Consider the following 22,171-nt stretch of genomic DNA (forward strand, 5'->3'; position numbering starts at 1 on the left):
TTCATACATAATCTGAGGGGTTCCTCTACTGGTCTGGAAACAGACTACTTTTATCCCCAGCACAGGAATAGACACGTTATAGACATGCTACTGTCTGTCTCAGCACCTGAAGCATCGTCATTTATGCTGTGTGATTTCACAGTCAATCTAACTCCATAATTCAAAGTCTACTACTGTTGGGTGAAAAGCTGGACATGAGCCAGCAATGTACGTCTGCAGCCCAGAGAGCTGGCTCTATCCTGGGGTGTATCAAAAGCATTGTGGCCATCAGGTTGAGGGAGATGATTTTGTCCCTCTACTCCACTCCAGTGAGGCCCCACTTGGAGTGCTGTACCCACCTCTTGAGCCCCCAAATAGGAAGGACATGGACCTATTGGAGCAGGTTCTGAGGAGGGTCATGGAGGTGCTCAGAGGGCTGGAGCACCTCTCCTATTAAAACAGGCGGAGGTGGGATTTGTTCAGCCTGGAGAATAGAAGGATCTGGGGAGACCCTGGAGCAGCCATCCAGGGCACAAAAGGGGGCCTACAGGAAAGATGGGGACAAACTTTTTAGCAGGGCCGGTTACAACTGGACAAGGGGTAACAGTTTGAAACTAAAAGAGAGGCAATTTAGACAGGATATATGGAAGAAAATATTTACAATGAGGGTGATGAAACACTGGAACAGGTTGACCAGAGAGGTGGTAGAAGCCCCATCTCTGGAAACTTTTAAGGTCAGGTCTAATGGGTGGTGAAACACTGGAACAGGTTGTCCAGAGAGGTGGTAGAAGCCCCATCTCTGGAAACTTTTAAGGTCAGGTCTAATGGGGCCCTAAGCAACCTGATCTAGTTGAAGATGTTTCTGCTTATTGCAGGGGAGTTGGACTAGATGATCTTTAAATGCCCTTCAAACCTATTCTATGATTCTTTGAAAATAAATAGCAGCAAATCAATTAATCAATGCACTTTAAGCATGTTGCTATTCTGCTACTGTATGCCATCAGTAGCAGCATGTACTGTACAAATTGCACTGTACAAATATAAAATCCATCTACGTGCTAGCAAACAAGCCTGCTGAAAGGACATGAATATTTTGGCTGCATGCTGAGCCTAAAAATCAGCAGTGTCCCGAGATGCTCAGAGCATGCCACGTTCACTGTGCTGCTGTCCACTACAACAGGCTGCAGCAGCTGCCTGCACTGGTGGTCCTGTCATCCAAACAGTGCTGTTTTGCTTTCTGCCTGCCAGGCAATCAAGTGTGGTGCTTACTTGCATCTGCACAGATGAAGTCTGTACTGTTCCCTTCTATTTGCTGCCTGATGTAAGCAACGAGGTGTGAATCTAACCAAGAGATGAGAGAGAGGCAAAGACTCTAAAAATAAAAACCATTCATAATGGTTGTTACAAAGAAAACAAGAAAAAGACCTCTACTTGCTTAGAGCTAAATAAAAGTTTTCTTCCTCAGCATTGTGGCTTTATGTCCATTTCTGGTATTTTCCTCCTTTCATGATGCCACTGGCTGACTAAGAACCCAAGAATGACACGTAGTATGCTGCTGATATTATTCTCTTTTGGCAGCTAAATCTTCATACACCATTGGTGAAGTTTGGGAGCTCATTCTCCAAAAGTCCATTATTATATGTGGAACATTTTTCCTGGCTGCTATGCCTATGAGAAGGAATAGCAACCACCTGGCAAACTTCCACCGCAACAGCTTTGGCAGGTTCAAACTGAAATGTAATTAACCTGAAGCAGTCTAAGCTCATTTCCAGAAGATGACTGTGACTGTGACACTTCTGTTGCATGGTCTGGTGTGGCAAGGCCAGATAAGCAATGAGGTTAAGTTTATGGAGAAGTCTTTTCCAGCTCGAAGTTTGCTGGCCATGCAAAATCTGCTTGGGAATATCATCTCAATCACTCTCAGTCAATTCACACCTGAAACCTCTGTCTATAGGTAAGGAGCAATAAGATAGAAGAAACCTTGCAATGGTATATAAACTGTATAATCTAATCACTTTTGCTAGGCAGGAGTGACCATATCTAAAGTCTTTCCAAACAGATGTCTGTGAAGTGAAGAACACTCAAGCCTGGCAGTCACTGGCAGTGTATTAGCAATAGTATCTGAAAGACCAGCTATAATCTCAAGGACTTGAATGCCACCTCATTTTGTTACTATCCACTGCAAACAAAAGCAATATGCAGCTCCTCGAAGTCTTTGATAGACCAGCTGGCCCCTTCCCCAGCTCCGAACTAGGAAATGCAGGAAGGAAGACAGGTCTGACACTAGAGAACCAGCAATTTGCTGGAGCAGAAAACATACAGAGAACTGTGAGGATATATCATATCCATCCTTCAACACTACACCATGCATAAGAAGCAGTGATAAAGCTATAAAGAATACAGTGTACAATGCATCTATACAAGCTCCCAGTTACACTGGCCATGATGCCCATAAATTAAATTGTGGAGTACACACTTCAGTGCAGGAAAACCCTTAGAGATTCAGAATGCTCTTATGAGACTGACAAAACATTAGAGACTCAGGTGTACTAATTAAAATGAAGGAGAGTTTGGAGGGTTTCCTGTGCACTATGCAACTTTAATCTTAAAATAAATGGGAACTACACATCAAGAAATTTTTGCACTAGACAGTGTATTTCCATATTCCTTCTGGAAAATAAGAGTTTTCCAGTAGCTAAAAGGCAGTGTTACAGCCCTATAATATTTCTTCTATAGCCTTAGAGGTGAGTGATATTCTCACAGTATTATATATGCAGCTGTTTCAAGCTACCAAAATAAGCCCCAGGAAAACTGGAAAAATTCTCTCTTTTATACTGATTGTTTTAAGGACTTATTCTGGTTATTTAAAATTCATAAGCATGTTAAAGAGACTTAAGAAACAGAGAAATGTGTTTTAATTCATTTTCAAGCTCATAGCATCTTAAGTGTTTATGATAAAAAAACACTGCTGTCAATTAAACTAGGGGGTTTTTTAAACAAAAAACACACAACAAAAACACACCACCAAAAAAAAACACAACCAAAAAAAAAACCAGCATGTAGAGCAACAACACAAAATATTTTCTAATTTTTTGTTAACGGTGCTTTGGGTGCCAGTTACAGGTTTGCAAATTAAGTGCCTGCTCTGACTATACACAGATATGGCAGATGGCCTCGTGTTAATGAGTTACGAAAAGTGGGAGGTGGAATAACACCACTGTGGCAGTGATGAATTTTCTGCAACAACTCTCTCCGGGTCTCCATGCAGGCATCACATTGCCTCAGTGCTCAGAAAGACTCAGGACTCCAGTGCAGTGGCTGTGTCCCTCCTGTGTCCTCATGTGAAAAAGCATGACCTAGACAGCAAGTGCCCTGCATAAAGTCATCCTTGCACTGGTATGTCTTTGCGGGGGGGAAAAAGTCTTACCCCAAGAACCTGAATAATTAAAAAAAATTACAGGCTTTTCTTATAATAATAATTCTGTGATATTGTCTAATGCAGGCTGAAATGACATATGCTTAAAACTTCTTTATATGAATAGTATCTTTACTGCCCGCAAAGCATATCATAGAATCATAGAATCATAGAATCGATTGGGTTGGAAAAGACCTCGGAGATCATCGAGTCCAACCCTTGGTCCAACTCTAGTCCATTTACTAGATCATGGCACTCAGCACCACGTCCAATCTGTGTTTAAAAATCTCTAGGGATGGTGAATCCACCACCTCTCTGGGCAGCCCATTCCAATGCCTGATTACTCTCTCTGGAAAGAATTTTTTTCTGATCTCCAACTTAAATTTCCCCTGGGCAGAGCTTAAGCCCGTGCCCTTTTGTCCTATTGCTGAGTGCCTGGGAGAAGAGACCAGCCCCCACCTGGCTATAACTTCCCTTCAGGTAGTTCTAGACAGTGATGAGGTCACCTCTGAGCCTCCTCTTCTCCAGGCTAAACAACCCCAGCTCCCTCAGCCTCTCCCCACAGGGCTTGTGCTCCAGTCCCTTCACCAGCCTTGTTGCTCTTCTCTGGACTCGCTCCAGCACCTCAATATCCTTTCTGAACTGAGGGGTCCAGAACTGAACACAGTACTCAAGGTGTGGCCTCACCAATGCAGAGTACAGGGGAAGGATCACTTCCCTGGTCCTGCTGGCCACGCTATTTTTGATACAGGACAGGATCCCATTGGCCTTCTTGGCCACCTGGGCACACTGTTGGCTCATGTTGAGCTTCCTGTCAATTAGTACTCCAAGGTCCCTTTCTGCCTGGCTGCTCTCCAGCCACTCTGTGCCCAGCCTGTAGCGCTGCAGGGGGTTGTTGTGGCCAAAGTGCAGGACCCGGCACTTGGCCTTGTTGAACTTCATCCCATTGGAATCAGCCCATCTCTCAAGTCTATCCAGATCCCTCTGCAGAGCCCTCCTGCCTTCCAGAAGGTCGACACTCCCTCCCAGCTTGGTGTCATCAGCAAATTTGCTGATGATGGACTCAATCCCCTCATCTAAATCAAATCAGACCCCTGGGGAACACCACTGGTGACCGGCCGCCAGCTGGATGCAGCTCCATTCACCAGCACTCTCTGGGCCTGACCCTCCAGCCAGCTCTTAATCCAGGAGAGGGTACACTTGTCCAGGCCATGGGCTACCAGCTTTTCCAGGAGTATATTATGGGAGACAGTGTCAAAGGCCTTGCTGAAATCCAGATAGACCACATCCACAGCCTTCCCCTCATCCACCAGGTGGGTCACCTGATCGTAAAAAGAGATCAGGTTGGTCAGACAGGACCTGCCCCTCCTAAACCCATGCTGGCTGGGTCTAATCCCTTGTCCACCCTGAAGGTGCTGTGTGATTGCACTCAGGATGAACTGCTCCATAACCCTGCCAAGCACGGAGGTCAGGCTGACAGGCCTGTAGTTGCCAGGGTCCTGCTTGCAGCCCTTTTTGTGGATTGGGGTGACATTGGCCAACCTCCAATCATCTGGGACCTCCCCAGAGAGCCAGGACTGTTGGAAGATGATGGAGAGTGGTTTGGCAAGCTCTTCTGCCAGCTCCCTCATCACCCTGGGATGGATCCCATCTGGTCCCATAGACTTGTTAGGATCCAGCTGGCTCAGTAAGTCAGTAACTATTTCCTCCTGGAATACAGGAGGGCTATTCAGCTCCCTCTCCCTGTCCACCAGCTCCAGAGGCCAGTTGTCTTGAGGGCCACCTGTCTTACTGGTGAAAACTGAGGCAAAGTAGGTGTTAAGTACCTCAGCCTTCTCCTCATCTTCCTTAACTATATTTCCCTCCAAGTCCAACAGAGAATGGAGGTTTTCCTTGCCCCTCCTTTTGTTATTAATGTATTTATAAAAGGACTTTTTGTTATCCCTAACTGAAATAGCCAAATTTACTTCAAATTCCACTTTTCTTTCCCTAATTTTTTTCCTGCATGACCTAGCTCTATCTGTAAATTCTTCATAAGTAGCCAGCTCTTTTTTCCATAGTTACCCTATGTTACCATGCAAAAGTTTATGTCAGGCCTAATTTTTAAATGCATTCAGTTTTGTGCTGGTTCTACTTTGATTTGATTTTGATGAGCTTCACTACTCTCCATTTATTTGGTGCCTTTGTTTAAATCCACTTCAGCATTCCCAGCATAGTTAAGCATCCCTCCCGGGTACCCCTCTCTTCCCAGTTAGGAACAAGACCCCTGCAATGGAAACACCTTCTGCATATTGTGGTATCTGCTGTTTGGATCATCCCCCAGAAATTTCAGCAATTCCGTCTTTGAAAATCCTATCCATGTTTTAATGAGCACTTAGCTTTCCAGGATAACTTCTCAGTCTATGGACTGGAAGGATGAAAATAAGGAGAAAACCAAGGCAATGAAGGGACTAATGAAAAATAAAAATAGTAAGAAAATAAAACAGGGATATTATGTGACATCCTGAGTACAAAAACAAGAGTAAACACATATAGCTTACATCTAAACCCCCAAAACTTGGTGTCTTTAAATGAAATACATCAAGTTGGAAAACAGAAATAACAGAATTTTGGCTTCTGGAGGTGGATAGACACCCTTTATTGGAACGTTATAAAGACATTGCTTTACCAATACTTGCAACCGTGATTCCTCCCCTGTTCCTTTCACAACACTTTACTAATATTTTGTATTCATTAAATTAAAGATACTCTTAAAAAAATTTTCATGCTTTAATTATTGAGTTGCTTTTAGAAAGCTAGTGATCAATTGTTTTTAAAGTTTAGGTTTCAAAATCTCAAAACTACAACATAGAACTTTTTGCTGCCACAATGAATTATTTTTGAACTGGCAAAAGTGATCATTACTATGATCATCACCATCACAACTGCAGTGAAATAAAAATAGTAAGCTAATGTGACTTTGGTAAGACAGCTCTAAACCTACCACAGTCTCCAACCTTGACTTGCTGAGCATTGCATTGAAGCACAGTTTTTCCTGTTATACTGAGTTAATGTGATCTGGGATCCCACACTCCTGAAGGAGTCAGGAAGCAATGGACACCTTTTTGAGCGTGCCTGATGAATAAGAGCCCCTACACTAATCCCCAGTGCCCAAGATACCAGAAATGCCATCAACTGTTGCAGCCTGGACAAAATCCAGGACTCGGAAATCTTACTGGTGAGCTTCCCTCAAATGGCTCCTGTTCCGAAATGTGAAACCCTGTAGCTATGTTCAAATGAGAGTCCCTCAGAGTACTCAGTGTAGCTTTGAACATATTTATATCCTAGCACATGCATTTGATCTTACAAGCAAATCACTCCTATTACCAAGTTACTTGATGTTCTTAGTATTTTCACCAGATATTCTGTCTCGGCCCTTCCTGTTAATATGGCTTCCCAAAAAATGACACAACTCTGGCTTCTGTTTTATGTTCTACTGAGGCAACAGTATGCAAGTGATATATCCAGACTTGGGCTTTTTTACAATTCCCAGGGCACTGCAGTGCCATAAGTATCAGAAACACTGACCCACAGAACAACATACCCCACTCTAAGCTGAAGATGCGACATGTTTTAATAGGTCAATTAAACAAATAGAAGAAATTAATGGGGGGAAAAGTATACTTGAAACTGCTGTATGTGCCAACGTAGAAGACTGCATGGGCTGCATCCATGGCCAAACACCAATCCAGGGAATTTTGATCAGGGGTAAAACCAGACACACACACAATGAAGCTGATATACCACAAAGGTCATGTTTTTACATCTTTGGCTCAGACTGGAAGCTTACTTCCGGTCATCAAGACAAACCAGTAAAGGACAAAAATATGTGTTATGGTTCTTACATATGAGCAATCCTGTACAAAGTAGCTTTTGGCAGGCTAATATGGATTTTCCCCTTTAACTCAGGTGGAGGCTGCAGGATTGTTGCATGCAAATAGATTTGCAAATGCACTCTGGATTGTACATTATTTGGTCTGATGGAGTGACTATATAAAATACTGCAAAGTATCTTTTCCCAGTTTATAGAAAGCTATTATAGTTGAATTATTCACATCTTCTAGAAACACTGGGCTTTGATTCACACCTCCAATTATTTCTTAAATACTGAATTTGACACAGGTTACTGCTACTTTGGAAATTCCAGGAAACTATCACATCACAGAAAATAAAACACTTGACAAACACTCCCAAAATAATTTCTATTGTTATGAAAGATCTAAGATGCTACCCAGGATAATATCACTGCAGCATCTACACCTCTCCTATCTAAAATTCTGTGTTAACTTGTCTCTCTGCTGGGTCTGCTAAATCACTCTGTTGTAAAAAACATCAAGCCAATATTTGTCTAATACCATACCCTGTATAAGATGCATTCCTGACCTGACAGACACCCTCAGAATGAACTAGACAACACAATTTTTTTAAAATTCGATAGCCTGAGTCATTAATATTTAATCACCCTTAGTAATTTGCCTTCCATTGTAGTGTTATCAAATAAAATAATAAGCAAACATGGGAACCAAAGCCCTTTAAATCTAATGAATCTTTGCCTCATTATATCAAAGGCATCTGCTTCTAAGAACATTTCTATAAAACCTGATTAAATAACCCGATATTTTAAAGTAAAAGCTAAGTAAAAATTTGAAGTGAGGCTAAATGGCATATTCCCTACAGTCTATATGTGTACCTAAACAAAATATATAAAAATAGATACGAGTATCTAAACCTTACCTATGATGCCTATTTACCTGCCTAAATCTTATTAAACTTTGCTACTGAGCAAAATTAGCATATGCTCCCAGTGCTGCTATCAGATTTTTTAATCCGGATGTGTGCCTTAATCTTGAATAACAATAAGAGTTCTTCACCTCTTAAAACTCTTCTTAGAATCATTTAGAGTCATCTGGGCAACGTAAGAACAACTGGATGTGAATGAAAGAATAACTGCATGGGAATTAGTGGCTTTATACTAAACTTCTTTGGTTTTACAATTAAATGTCAATACAATATCTACATACTTGCCATTACCATTCTGAAACTCACAGTTCCTGTAAGAAAGGCTGTCCAGAGACGTTGTGGATGCCCCATTCCTGTCAGTGTTCAAGGTCAAGCTGGTTGGGGTTTTGAGGAACCTGGTTTAGTGGAAGGTGTCCCTGCCCATGGCAGTGGCATTGGAACTAGATGAACTTTAAGGCCCTTTCCAACCAAAACCATCCTATGATTCTCCAGATAATCAGAGAGTAGCATGGCAATATTCAAAACTACCTTTTTACCCTAAAAAAAGTGAAACAAATGTATTTGACCCCCTGAAATCTCATAAATTATTCAACACTATCAAAGAAACAGTTTCACATTTAACACATATTCAAAAAGGTGTGGCTTCTACCAGTGTAATATCATGTCACTGATGAGGTCATTCAAACAGACCTCAACTACCTCTCAAGACATGGTCATTTGTCATTCTTACTCATTGTCAGTTTTTTGTCTTCTCCATCATTGTACAACTGTAAATTCTGTGAGAGGGAACATAATTTTCTGCAGTTTTACAAATGTCTAATGTTTTCTGATGCAAGCGACAAAATTATTTAATACAGAGGCAGTCAAGCAGGTAGCCATGTTAGCAGGGCAATGTAGCAGCCCACACAGGGGATTATCTGTCCTGGGGGCTGTCCTGAAGCTGCATTGGATGCTGCACATACAGCCTGTCTCCAGGTGCTATCTCTGGGGGATGAGGTGAGACAAGGCAAATTGCATTGCTGAATAGCATCAGAATAAAGGCACCACAGGAAAGAATCAACTGTAAAATAAATATATTCCCAGAATCATCACCCTGTCTGTGCACAGCAGGGGTCATGGCACAAATCTCTCCTCCAAGGCTGAGAGCAAGTAAGTGGTTAACTGATCAGAACTGAATACCATTTTGTTGCTAAATCCTAACACGTGATCTATATTTTTTCATCATGAAAAACCCAAATCATATTTGCCTAACCTGATTTTTCCCTTTTATGTTAGCAAGTGAAATGTATGTTCAGTGCTCTGTTCTGTTCCTAAGGTCTTCTCATGCAACAATACAGTAAATCCATACTAGAAAGTAACCTATGCTTTTTAAGTAACAAAACCCAGGAACAAAACAAAAAAGATACCATAAGAATGCCAGAAAATTGATGAAAACCCTTGAAAAGTGATAAAAGATGGCATTTAAATACTGAGAGATACCCAAACCAAATGATATGTGCAAACTTAGCACTTGGCAAAATATTAGTAAGGAGGAGTCTAAGTACTCCAAGAGCCCTGACGCCAAGAAGCAGTTTAACCACACATCTCTGACACTGTCTCCTGTGGCAGCTGAGAGATGGACAGGTGACTGACAGGGGCTACCCTGCTTCTTCCTTGTTAACATGGTGATTTTTTTCTCATTTTACCCAAGATCTGCCTGTAGTGAACAAACTCCTCCTTATCTCTTGCAGACCAGACAGAGCAATGCAGATTCTACGGTACTTTCATCATTTCCTTCTGCATGGGGGTGGGAAAAAGAACCTCTGCACTGCCTAAATTTGGGATCAGTGAATAGTTTCAGAATTCGCATGCTACATTTGCTGGTGATCTGGCATCATCTAAATGGAAATGGCCTATGAAATATTCAATGTATAATTCTATCTTGTTCCTTCCATAGGACTCATTTTTTCTCATAGCAGATTTGTATAAATAGGGGGGCTAGCATTTCATTAGGATAATAACACGGAGCACATACCAGCATGTTACTGAGCCTTCATGCAGGAGAAAAGGCTCCTGAATAACAAATTAGCTGCTCTTTTCCTGAGTTAGGTCTGAAAAACTAATCCAATAACAAAATTTGCCCTAAGAACAGGTGGCTTTAAAAGAGCTTCAAAGACGTATGTACAGGCTGTGCTCCGGTTTGAATACCAATCTGGTTCTGAATAGTGACCAAAAATTTTTGCTGTTTAGGGCAGCGCACTATTCTTATTTTGCTTGCTGTGCAATTTTACAAAGAACACAATTATTGAACTGACCATTTAATCCTGTCTATCTAAATCATTAAAGATTGACTCAGGTATTGAACGCTACATACTTAATCCCATGGGATCTTTAAAAATATCAGCGTAGATGACACATAATGGCAGTTTTCTTTCTGATAGGTTCCTCTAAACAGGAATGGAAATGGTCGCAGTGACACAGCTGGGACCAGAGCCATGCTCATGTTTGTTTCTAGGCTGAGCTACAGGATTAGAAACTGTCATTTGAAATACTGCTTAATAATGGAGTAAGCAGGTTGTTCAGTAAACATCAGTCACCATTTAGTCATTTGTAGATTCAAAACAAATTAGATCTTTGCAACTTTCAGGTAATCTTTCAAACAACCAAGTATCTACAGAAGGGGTGTTTTATCAGTTAATTTCCTTTCTGTGACCACCCTTCTCCCATTCACAATGTGACAATATTAGATCACTAGGCACCGACCTGGAGCGAACCAAGTAGTGCCTCCATATAAACGGAAAAGCACAGAGGGTCACATTAGGACTTAACCCTCACAGTCAAACACAAGAGAGTTTGAACATGATGCCCACTCCATGGCACGCATCAGAGAGCTGGCACAGGGATAACCTCAAGATTTCTTTGTACGTGTTCTTTCCTAACCCTGCTCCACGTTTCACTATCAGTTCTCCCAACCTTTTCTTCTTCTTCAGGTGCAAGTCTATAGTAAAGTCCATGGATCTATATCCATTTCAAACATACTCCAATTTTAGGATTTAGAATGTTTATAACCTTAGAGTAAGCAGAGAGTTTACAGTAAATTCTTTCAGACATGGATTGGGTTGTAAAATACATTTGTGAAGTTTCCAGGACCATTAAGTCACACACTACTCCTAATGCCCTATTCATAGCAGCAGCAGTCACAAACACTTACCTTTGCAAACAAAGCACTTAATATGGAAATATTTGTTCTGAACTCTCAAAACTTCTCCCTTGCACGGGTTTCCACAGGTGTTGCAGAGAATTGGGGTACTTGATGGCTTCTCCAGTTGGCTATGTACAGCCTGTGGTTGTGAAACTGCAAGGGAAAACAAAAGGTAAACGATTTTAAAGGCTATCAGATGCATCTTCTGCAAGACCTACAAAAAATAACAACACCTGGGACAAAACTGGTCAAGCAAATAAAACAGTTTAACTTCTGGGGTTGGGCAGGAAACAAAAAATCTGCTAAAGGAGCTGAGCCAATCCTTTTATTTAATAACTTTCAAAGGTTCCACTTGCAAACATTTGAGTAAGTCAGAATTGATGACAGAGGAAAGAAACCACACAAACAAGTCTTGAGAGCCTCCATCTGAATTTCAGAAAAAAATGCCTTATTATATTTTCTCTTCAGATAGTCAAAGACTATAGATAAAAGCTGTTGTTTTTATCACAAGTAACTTTAATGAGATTTAGGATATCTTACAATGTAAGCTACTGATCTTTAAAGTTAAAGGTAATTACCTTTTTAACTGATGTAAGGATAGAAATATACTTCTGTATATTTTTGAATTCCTCCTTCTAAAACACTGACATCTCAGTAACTACCACATACATCTGATGAATAAACAAAGGCTGCTTCATTTTTTAAGAAATCCATGATTTCAAGAGATTAGGTCTTTCTGGGTTAGCAAAATACTAAGTGAATTAAAAATTTGCTGCCATCTTGTGATGTAAATTAGAAATTGCATTTATTGGGCTGTTGATACCACAATGTAAGTTGGCATCCCAACATGTTACGTGGAAAAGACAAGATATGGCCTTATTTTTGCAATTCTACTGCAGTATTTGCATTAATTTCTTTTACACAGTGTACTTAAGGGTCAGGAGAAAAAGCCTCAAGGTAGTTAATTATAAAGAGGCCGTGCTGTAACTCAACAGACTTGGCTTTTTTCCTGTGTGAAGAACTAATAACAGGAAAACAGATAAAGCAAATAACATATATAATGACATTTTTATTCTATAGTGTGGCATGCTTATTCCAAAGTGTGGTGGACTGAAATGTTGGTAATGTCTTAAACATTGTCAGAATCATAGACTTTTTGTCAAACTGCAAGGAAGCAAGTACCTGTCTGTGACCACTGAAGTACCCTCATCCCCAGTATGCTTCCTGACTGGAATTTGGACAGTGACTGGGAACTTGAGATAAGACTATTGTCTAATCATCTCAGGTCTGAGGAGAAGTAAACAAGGCCCAAGAGGAGGAGAGGGATTTTGGATGTGTGATGGCGAAATTTCTCCACATCAAACTGAAGAAGTAAACACTCTCTGCTCTGAGAAGACCACCTATACACAGGACTCATGAGAGGCAGCTGAAAATAGGTTATAAACTATCAAAGACCCTCAAAGCACCCCCCAACTCATTCCTGAGACCTTCTACCATCAGAGGACTGCTTGTGGTCAACAAGTGAAGCAACAAATCCAGAGCCTGCCACAAAAGACTGCAAAGCTTTCCCTGCCCTGCCCAGGGGAGGTGCCTGGTATCTCCTGAATGGATAATAATCCATTGGATTCTATGCTTTGTTGGACCCTCACCACTGAGAAGACCAGAAGAACTGGACTGACAGGACACCACCGGGTTCAACAGTGGTGATATATTTTCTATTTTAATCTCTCTCTGTCTCTTTCTTTCTCCCCCTCCACACTTTTTCCTACTTTTTTCTATCTTTCTTTCTCTGCCTCATATTTACCATTAAATAAATCAAAGCCATACCATTGACTTTGACATCTGGTCTCATTTGCACCTTAATTCAGGCAGAGGCATTTCTAATAATTTTAATAATCAGACCACAAAACAAATTATTTCAAAGTGATTGAAATTTATTCAACTTTTAGCTTCAAAATAAACTTATCAACCACTCAGTCAAGATGAAGCAACCACTCACAGACCAGTACCATAAGAATGAATGGGAACAGTCAAGTTTCCCTCCAGGGTTCAGTCAAGGAATAATGCCATTGCTTTGCTACCATTTTATCAACATTCAAACAAAATAAAAATTGGGAATTAACTTCTTTGTATGAGAATGCTGCAAAACAATAAATTTATAATAGGTTGGATTATATTTAAACTGGCCAAGATCTTTAGTTTCCATTTCTATTGTAATATCAGAGTTGCTATTTCAGAAAAAAAAAAGTTTTGAAAGGAAAAAAAGAAGGAAAAAAAACCTCAAAATTGATTTAATTAAAAATCTATGACCAACAAGGCATAGTATCTATACCTTCTTCACAGATAACAGTGATAGGGAGAGGCAGTGATGGTACTGTCACTTGGAACATATATCATAGCAGACAATACTAAAATAAATAAGTGAGCTCTTGTTCTCTAATATCCAACCTTGTTGCTCCTCCTCCTGTATTCTAACCTCATGTCCACTTCCAGTACCTTCTGCAATTCCTCAAAGGCCTTTCCACATCTGCTGAATTTCAGGACTCAGTATTTCAGTGGGATGATGAGCCTCCTCTTCCACCCAATCTTCCAGGGAAGGTGCTGCAAGTTTTTCCCTAACTGGCACTTTGTCCTCCTGTATGTAAAGTGTTGGGGTTTCTTTCCCCAAGAAGATACTTAGGATTGAGCTGCCTATATAATTATTCACCATCCATCAATATTCCGCTTGTTTGCTGAAATTCCATGTTCTGAGCTTCTCAAAAAAAGTCCTGCTCAAGGCAATGTGAACTTTGGAGCAGGTACTGAAGCCCTGGTTATAACAGATCTCACCTCTAATAAAAACAACACCGCATGACAGACAATTGAAGTTTATAAAAAGGCATATGCTCAGATTTACACAGGAAAAACTTTGCACACAGTTCAGGCTATGAAGGTCCAACTTATTTCTCTAAAAGAAGCAGAGGAAACTCTGAACTTTGTGATACTTCATTTTTGACACAAGAATTTCACTTTACTGTAATCTGCCCAAAACAAACTACCCACCCTGAAAAAGAATCAACCCCGTAAGAAATCAAAACAAAGTATTTTCCTGAGTTCATTAATAGAGTAGCTGCCAGAAGTTTGCAATTATAAATAAAGAAGGTTTTCTCCCTCCAGAATTACTAACAACCATCATATTTGTAGATAATTCATGGAAGATTTAAGAATACCTGGCAATACCCATAACATTTTGGTCTAAACAATTGCATTTGAAATATAAAATTCTGGTTGGAACAATTAAACATTGACTTTTCTTTACACTCAACTCTTCCCAAGTCTCAGCCTTTCAGAACATCATCTCTCCAGAGACATCCATGGTGTGCCAGTGTAGACAGCCACCACTTTATGGCGTGGTGTTTCCCACAGGTTGGAGTAACCTGGCTGAGGAGTCTCAGCCATTACACAGAGCATGTGCTGAGGAACCCAGTGCACTGCTGGAGACCCCCAAGGACAGCCCACAAACACACTTCCCTTCCCCAAAGTGACAATAGTGTCACATTTCCAGAGAAAATGTCACTCTTGCACCTGGGAGCTCAATGCTGCACTTGTTGCAAAGCAGCAGAAAACTGAAAATTGTTGCGAAGTTGCTTGGGATTTTTTTGTTTGGTTTTCTAAGAAATGTTGCATACTGAAAATGTGGCAGAGAACATAAAGTTTTGATTTCCACAATGTATTTGGCACTCAGCATCCAGAGCTGTAGGGCAAGACAGCTTCATACATTTCCTTCTCTTTGGGTCTCTGCATCAAGGTTTAGAATTCAAAAAAAGCCAACAACTTAGCTATAAAACAAATTAAAAAGGAAAATATGCAGTATTTCTTTTGGAATTCTTCCATTAATCTTGAAGCAACATAAACCACATTTAAAATATGCATGGGAGACAAAGGAATAATTATTTTGCTTTTCTTTCAGTTCAGAATGATGTTACTCAATATTTCACACAAAACCCAGTGGGAATACAGTGCCTTTGAGATCATTACAAAGTGGTTCTTCTGAAGACTGTTTAAAATACTTGTTCTTTTATCTAACGCAACAAAATTTTATAATTAATAGCATATTAGTTTATATTTTAAAATATTGAAAATTAATATGCTTCATGTTGAAATTGCAACTGCTGACAATTTTCAGAAACTAACTTCACATTTTAACTTATTTTTCAAACCACATTTAAGGAAATATGTTTACATGGCAATTTTCAGCATTCTACCTTTATGCCTTCATGTATTAAAATCCATCTTTGAAGCAGTGGAAGATACAATCAATATATTTAATGAGTGAAACAATGAATTTCTGACAGAATGTAATGATCTGAGCCTAGTCATCTGATCCTAACTAAAGAATTCATTAAAAATTAAATGTTTACATTATATCCTAATTTGTAAAACTTAAGTAGAAGTTTCCTTCTTAACTTTATGTTACTTTTTCTAAACCGAAACACAGCTGAATGCCTGATTCTCTAAATTTCTCTTTCTCTCACTACACTTTGCTCTAGCAAAGATATCCTCACCAGTCTAAAAAGATCTGACTGCACTCACTTTTTAACAAGGACAAAAACTGGCAAGAAATGAACGAGCAAACAGTTTCCACAATACTTTTTTGTGCAAGAAATGAACGAGCAAACAGTTTCCACAGTACTTTTTTGTGCAAGATTTGCCTGCTGGGAACACCACTGCCAATGATCTTGCCAACTGTCCAGTGTTCACACATCTCTGATGTCAAGAGTCAGACTCTCTCCAACAGGATACACAGTACACAGTTTTACAGTTCTGGACCAAGTAGGGCTCATTAACAGGCAATGGTTTGTTAAAAGATTGTCAGACAAGATACGTTCCTCAGACTTCTATACCACTTACTGGAGACATGCACTTGCCAGGACAGTGGCATCATTTGCTATTAAAACTGCATTAGACACCCATTATGGCCACTGTCAAGTTATGTTTTCAGTGTGCTTATAACTTTCACAGGTTCATAGAATTTTCTGAGTTGGAAGGAATGCACGAGGATCATCAAATACAATTCTTGGCCCTTCACAGGACATCTCCATGAATCACACCAAGGGCCTCAGAGCTTTGCCAAACTTTAACCATTTACTTAGACAGTACCCATATTTAGTGTTCTCAAACTCATTTCTTCAGGGAAAATTTCAAACAAATGGTTTGAGATTTTTGGAAAAGTGAAAAGAGGATAGTATACAATGTATTGTTTTTCAAGGTTCAAAAGAAAGGGCTGCACACAGTGAACATTGTGACAGGTACACCGGATCCATGAAAATCCACAGTATGTGCTAAAAAACCTAACCCTTTGACTAAGCCCAGCTCCTCTGGCATTGCTAAACTGAATAGGATTTAACAGCAGTGGTGACCAGGATAAGGTGCCAGAGATGAGGACAAGATTTGGCTGCGACAGGAATGTTCTGGAAGCAGTACAAGGCAAGCTGATGGTGGTGACAGAAGGGAGAAGATTTGTGAGTTCCTGCTCATGCTCTGTTTGGGAACCTGGGATAGAAAACATCACCTTCTCTCTGCTGTTAGCAAACTGCCAAGGGAAGTCAAACCCTTGGAAAAAGATCCAGTCTAGGATCAGTCTATGCACAGGACAAAAAACCCCTTTTGCTATCAGGCTGTCCAACAGCCAAATGAGGGAAATTTTCATGGTACATGGCCAGAAACTGCAGAATTTGACACAGCTGAACACTTTTTCCAGTTTTGTGCTTTTTGTTTTAACTCTGCATAAGAACCTATAGACGCTGTTACTGAGCTTGGAAATCAAGTACAGAAAATTAAGAAGCATCATGCTTAAGAATATACCTTCAACCTGAGATCTCAAATATGAAGTTTAACAATAAAGACTTCTACATTTGTGTTCACTACGTGGACACAGTTAAGACCACACATCCCACTTACTCAGCAAGATTTAACCCTGTTCTGAGAAACCAGTTTATTGGATTTATGGCTCTTAGTTATTGTAGAAGCCTGAAATGACAAAGGGCCAAATGACATAAATTAATGTTAGAATCTCAGAATCCTCAGATGGGTTGGGTTGGAAGAGACTTTAAAGATGGTCTAATTCCAGCCCCGCCATTGGCAGGGACACCTTCCACCAGACTACGTGGCTCAAAACCCCATCTAACCTGTTCTTCTGTGATATGGTAATTTTAAAGAGTACTGAGATCTAAACTCAGGCGTAATTTCAATGGAGAGACAACATTCTCATAAATAAAAAATTTATTCCTAATGGTTGCAATCCCACAAATTACCTCTCAGTGCAGTAAAAGTGATAATCCCTCATCAAGGTTACTGGAAGGATAGTGCAGAACCAGAGCCTAAAGACAAAAATAAAAGGAAAACCAAAGGGCTAGGCAGGGGTCACCTCCTCTGTTCTTTTTGTGGGTTGTTCTGGTGTTTTTTTATTGTGTTCTGGAGGTTGTGTTAAAAGAGTGCAAGCCTTTCATTTCAGGCTTATACAAATCCAGTATCATTTGCCTTTCACAGCAACCTTCCATCAGCAGAAAAGCTACACCAATTTTCTTTAGCAGCTATCAGCACTATAGGCTCCTCTATAAGTTCACAACCTACTACATTTGCTTCAGGTGAAGAAAACATTTTTTTTTTGAGGAGAAAAAAATATTAGAAAGACATTAATATTTAAAATTATCATTATCTGCTGTTTAGTTCATAATAATGTTCAGCTTTTCATCCAAGGCAAAGGCCACATTCCAATCAAAAAGGCACAGCGCTGATAAAGGATATTATTCTGCATGAAGGAATAATCAACAAATTACTTCTGTGTTGACACTGAAACCTTTCATCTCTATACCTAGAGGTGGTTATTAAAAATGAAAATAAATGAAATGAGACCCAAATGCCATTTACTCATTAAGTATTTGAGAAACAGGACAGAAGTATTGATTGCCGACATGCTGTATCAAGTGATTTGGGGAGGGTGTGGTTCACAGCAGCCTGGAGGGGAATTAATTTGCAATCTTTCCAGAGTAGGATTAAAGGAAATACAGGCAAGTGGGGCAGCACCCAGCTGGAATTAGAGATTGGAGTTTAAGTTGTTGTTTTACCAAATCCTTCTTGAACTGAGTCAAAACACTCAGGGCTGAATTTAAAAACACACAGATGAAAGCAAAGGAAACAAGCATTTAAGTGCATTGTTCCTGCTAGTCCCTGCTCTCTCCCCGTCTTGTGTCTGTGTGTAAAATTCAGTGAGCAGGAGTTGTGCTGGCGTGGGCATAAGGATAACATAGAAATATGTAATACAGTAATACAGGAGTTCAAAGAACTACAAGGGTGTGAGCTGTAAATTTAGTTTAGATAAGGGGGTTGGGGTTTTTTTTCCCTGAGAATTGGTGATTGATTATAGAGCCTTTTGGGGGAGTTCTCACTCATTGGTCCCTTCCACAGAAAGGACAAGAAAAAGTGCAATGGAAACTACACAAGTATTCCCCATTCATCCTTCCAACCACACTTGACAGTGGTGAAGAGTGATTCCCTGGCCTCAGCCCTGCCAGGACATGCACCTGGAGAGTCAAGGCACTGGGGTAGGAGGGAATACAGTGTGCCCAAATGGAAAAAGCAGCTGCCCTGTTCCTCTGTGTGTCTCACAACAAAGCAGAAGATCATGAGGATAAAGGGAAAGCTACAGAAGTTTTGCTCTGACCGTCCATATTACGTAGTCCCTCAAGCCCTCCAGCTGGCCATGCTGAACTGTCCCCACACCAACACACAAGTTCACTTCCCTTTCCAACAGTGTTTTCCTGCACCCTTAGAAGTGCTCATTGCTCTTTCCAAGCCCTCAGCGGTGGCTCCTACAGCAAAGCACTATTCTTTCTTTAGTTCTTATATTTTGTCTTTAATATTCACCAAATTCAATACACCTCTATGTCAATAGGTCTCTATTTAATTGAATTCTTTCACATTGTCCAAAATCACAAAATAATACAATTCAAGAATCATATTCTTTTTTGAAATGTATACCCGCTTCTTCTACACATAAACAACACCTACTACAGTGCCTTTCCAAGGAATGCCTTTTCCAGCATTTCTTACCGAAACAGAAACCCATAGCTGATACAGGACAGCAGGCAGGCAGCATAACTGAGGCAACCTCTGCTTTTACCACCAATTACAGCGTTTATGGGACCAAAGGCAAAGGAGAGGTGCTATCCGGCAGAATGTAAATAAAAACATGCACAAGAGACCCAACACAGCACAAGTATTCAGTACACAAGAGCTTCAAATCTCACCATATGCTCAGTGCAAAACTCACACCATCACATAAACAAACTCAACAAAAGCTAACCTGCTGCCCTCATTATTGTAATAAAATATTTACTGAATCCACAAACAGTTAGTAAAAATCTCTGATGAATTTTAGTAGCTGCTACTGAAACATTGTAAAGGCTGTTCCTGCATGGGTTTAGCTAGATTACAATCAGAAACTGCACTCAAACATAGTTGTACAAAGCAATAGGTGTTTATTTTTCCCATTATGATCTAATATAAACTCTAAAGTCAATTTAAACTAAATAAAATGAGGAAAGTTTTCAAATTGAGCTGTCAGCTAAGTGCCAGAATCATTATAATTTCCAAATTATCATTCATATAATTAAAAGAATACAAAGCATAATTTAAAACAAATGTTTAACCATCTTTCTCCATTCTGCTGTGTTTCCACAGAAACATAGAATAATTATTCTCATGACAGTATCAGTGATTTAGTTACCACAGCTCCAGATGAAAAACAAGTGATTTCAGGTCTAGGCACTCCCAAATGTGGGATCATCACACTGTACCTGTATCTTCCCGCATTCCTGCATGAATTTCCTTCCAGAGGGGAAATGCCGCCAGGAGCACCACTGCTGTGTGGCTGGTGGCAGGAGCTCAGCCGGGCGGTGGGGAGCGGGATCTGAGGCTGTGCCGTCACCAACACACCCGGGGTCAGATGACTCCGGCAACACCCACGCACTGCCAGGAGCCCAGCCAACACCTCACTGTCACCACCCTTTAAAAATAGCCTCCTTACAGAAGCTTAAATATTGTCATGTCCATGGGGTACGCCACCACTGGCAGGGTCCTAGAGGGACCAGATACAGGATGTGCCAGCAAGGGATGTGTTTGCATCAGGTGATGCCACCCTTCCATAGCCGCTGCAGGGTTATGCTGGGCTCCTGGGGAAAAAGGCTAAAACAAGAAAAACCTGCAAATTCCTTGTCATAAATTAAAAACACAGGCTGAAGTAGTAGGAAAACCTCTCTAACATTCCCCAAACAAAGGTCTCTCCCCTCTGGTACAGGAGGGCACAGCCTTGATGTCAGAAGGAGATGATGTAATTAGTGAGATGCTCTCCCTGTGAGATACCTGGCATCCACAAATCTCTCCTCTGACTGCTCATACAGAGTTGGAATGTGCATCACAGGAATAACAGAGATGTGTTGAGCTATTTAAAGCACTACATGGGAACAGAATGAGCAATTCTATGACTTTGACTTCAGAAATCTATATGGTGAGTACACTACTGCCCTGGGCCATGCCAGACATGGTCTGTAACTTTAAATAGCCCCCAGCTGACATGGCCTGAGACCCAGAGCACAGATCTGCATAATGAGTAAGAACTAAGAATTACTCCATTAAAAAAAATTCTTATATATGCATTATCTCGCCACAACTGACTTTTGGCATTAACACCTTATGGCAGTATTTGATTTTGTTCAAACTGTTGTGCTGCTTGTGTGAAGCCAAATCCATCCCCACACTGTTTTGGATCACCATCAGCCACACTGGCGGAGATCTCCAGTTATTTGCAGGATTTGGCCTACTTAGTTTTTCCCAGCGGCTACTTCAGCTTGGCAGAAACACAGAAGGCACTTTGCTAAATAGCAACGCTCTGAAGGCATGTAAATTAATAGGCAGGAGAAGTGAAAGGGCTTTCACTCTTCCACAGCCTTTCCCTCTGCTCACCAGGCTTCTGAGGCTGAATGCTGTGTAATTTTGAGGTTGTACCGTCACAATGCAGTCACACAGTGCATTAATTTGTATTTACAACTCTTGGTGTGATCCATGAGCCTCCCCTGCAGTCTCACCACTTGGTTACAGCAAAGCAGAATCCCACTCGAGGAGCTCACAGGGTTTTTGATGGTGCTTCTGCGAAACTCCAGTGCAACTCATGGGCACACAAGCACAAAGCACGAGGCCATTGCACTTCATTAGTGTGATGGGCTGACCTGGGGGAGTGTGACAGGAGACAGCGGTGACAGCAGCACAGGCAAGAGCTCAGAGACCTGCTGCAAATGATCCAGAAAGCAGTACAGCTTTAACCTGATTTCACAAATCAACACAAGCCAAACTTCCCTGTTTTAACAGTTTTAACAGCACACTGCCCCTGCTATAGGAAAGGACAAGACACTTTGCTCCTCTTACAACCTCCAGCTCTGGTAGCCACAGCAGTGCATTCACTCACCCGCTGTTTCAGGTTTCCTTTCTCCAAGGTTACATTACCCAGGTCAACTCCTTCACCAATGTCTTTGCAAACAGCAGACAGCTTAGCATCAAATTTAGGCCACTCTGAAATGGATTAGTTGGCTGCAAAATCTTTATAGCCTATGGTACCTTGGGTTATAAATGGCATTCAAAAAGTATTTCAAATCCTTTCCTAATTATCTTGTGCTTTTTTCCTGTACTCACTGCCCTCTTCCCAGTGAAACCTAAAGTGAACATCAATAGTAACTGGACTGGCCATATAGGTAGTTTCTGTGAGGAGCAGGGAGTTGGACTTG

At 40.7% G+C, this 22,171-nt stretch overlaps 1 protein-coding gene across 12 annotated transcripts in view; it reads right to left on the bottom strand.

Annotated features, from left to right (window-relative positions):
* Positions 1-22,171, bottom strand: part of ABLIM2 (actin binding LIM protein family member 2) — a 147,222-nt gene that overhangs the window by 96,622 nt on the left and 28,429 nt on the right. For 11 of the 12 annotated variants that reach the window (XM_071556871.1, XM_071556866.1, XM_071556872.1 and 8 more), the window contains exon 2: positions 11,364-11,507. In XM_071556871.1, coding sequence (XP_071412972.1) covers positions 11,364-11,507 — 144 coding nt within the window. Of the gene's footprint in view, positions 1-11,363; positions 11,508-20,191; positions 20,272-22,171 lie in introns of those variants that run through there. The other variant, XM_071556861.1, reaches the window with a different exon arrangement.

Source organism: Pithys albifrons, chromosome 5, assembly GCF_047495875.1.
Source record: "Pithys albifrons albifrons isolate INPA30051 chromosome 5, PitAlb_v1, whole genome shotgun sequence".
In the NCBI taxonomy this organism is placed as follows: Eukaryota; Metazoa; Chordata; class Aves; order Passeriformes; family Thamnophilidae; genus Pithys; species Pithys albifrons.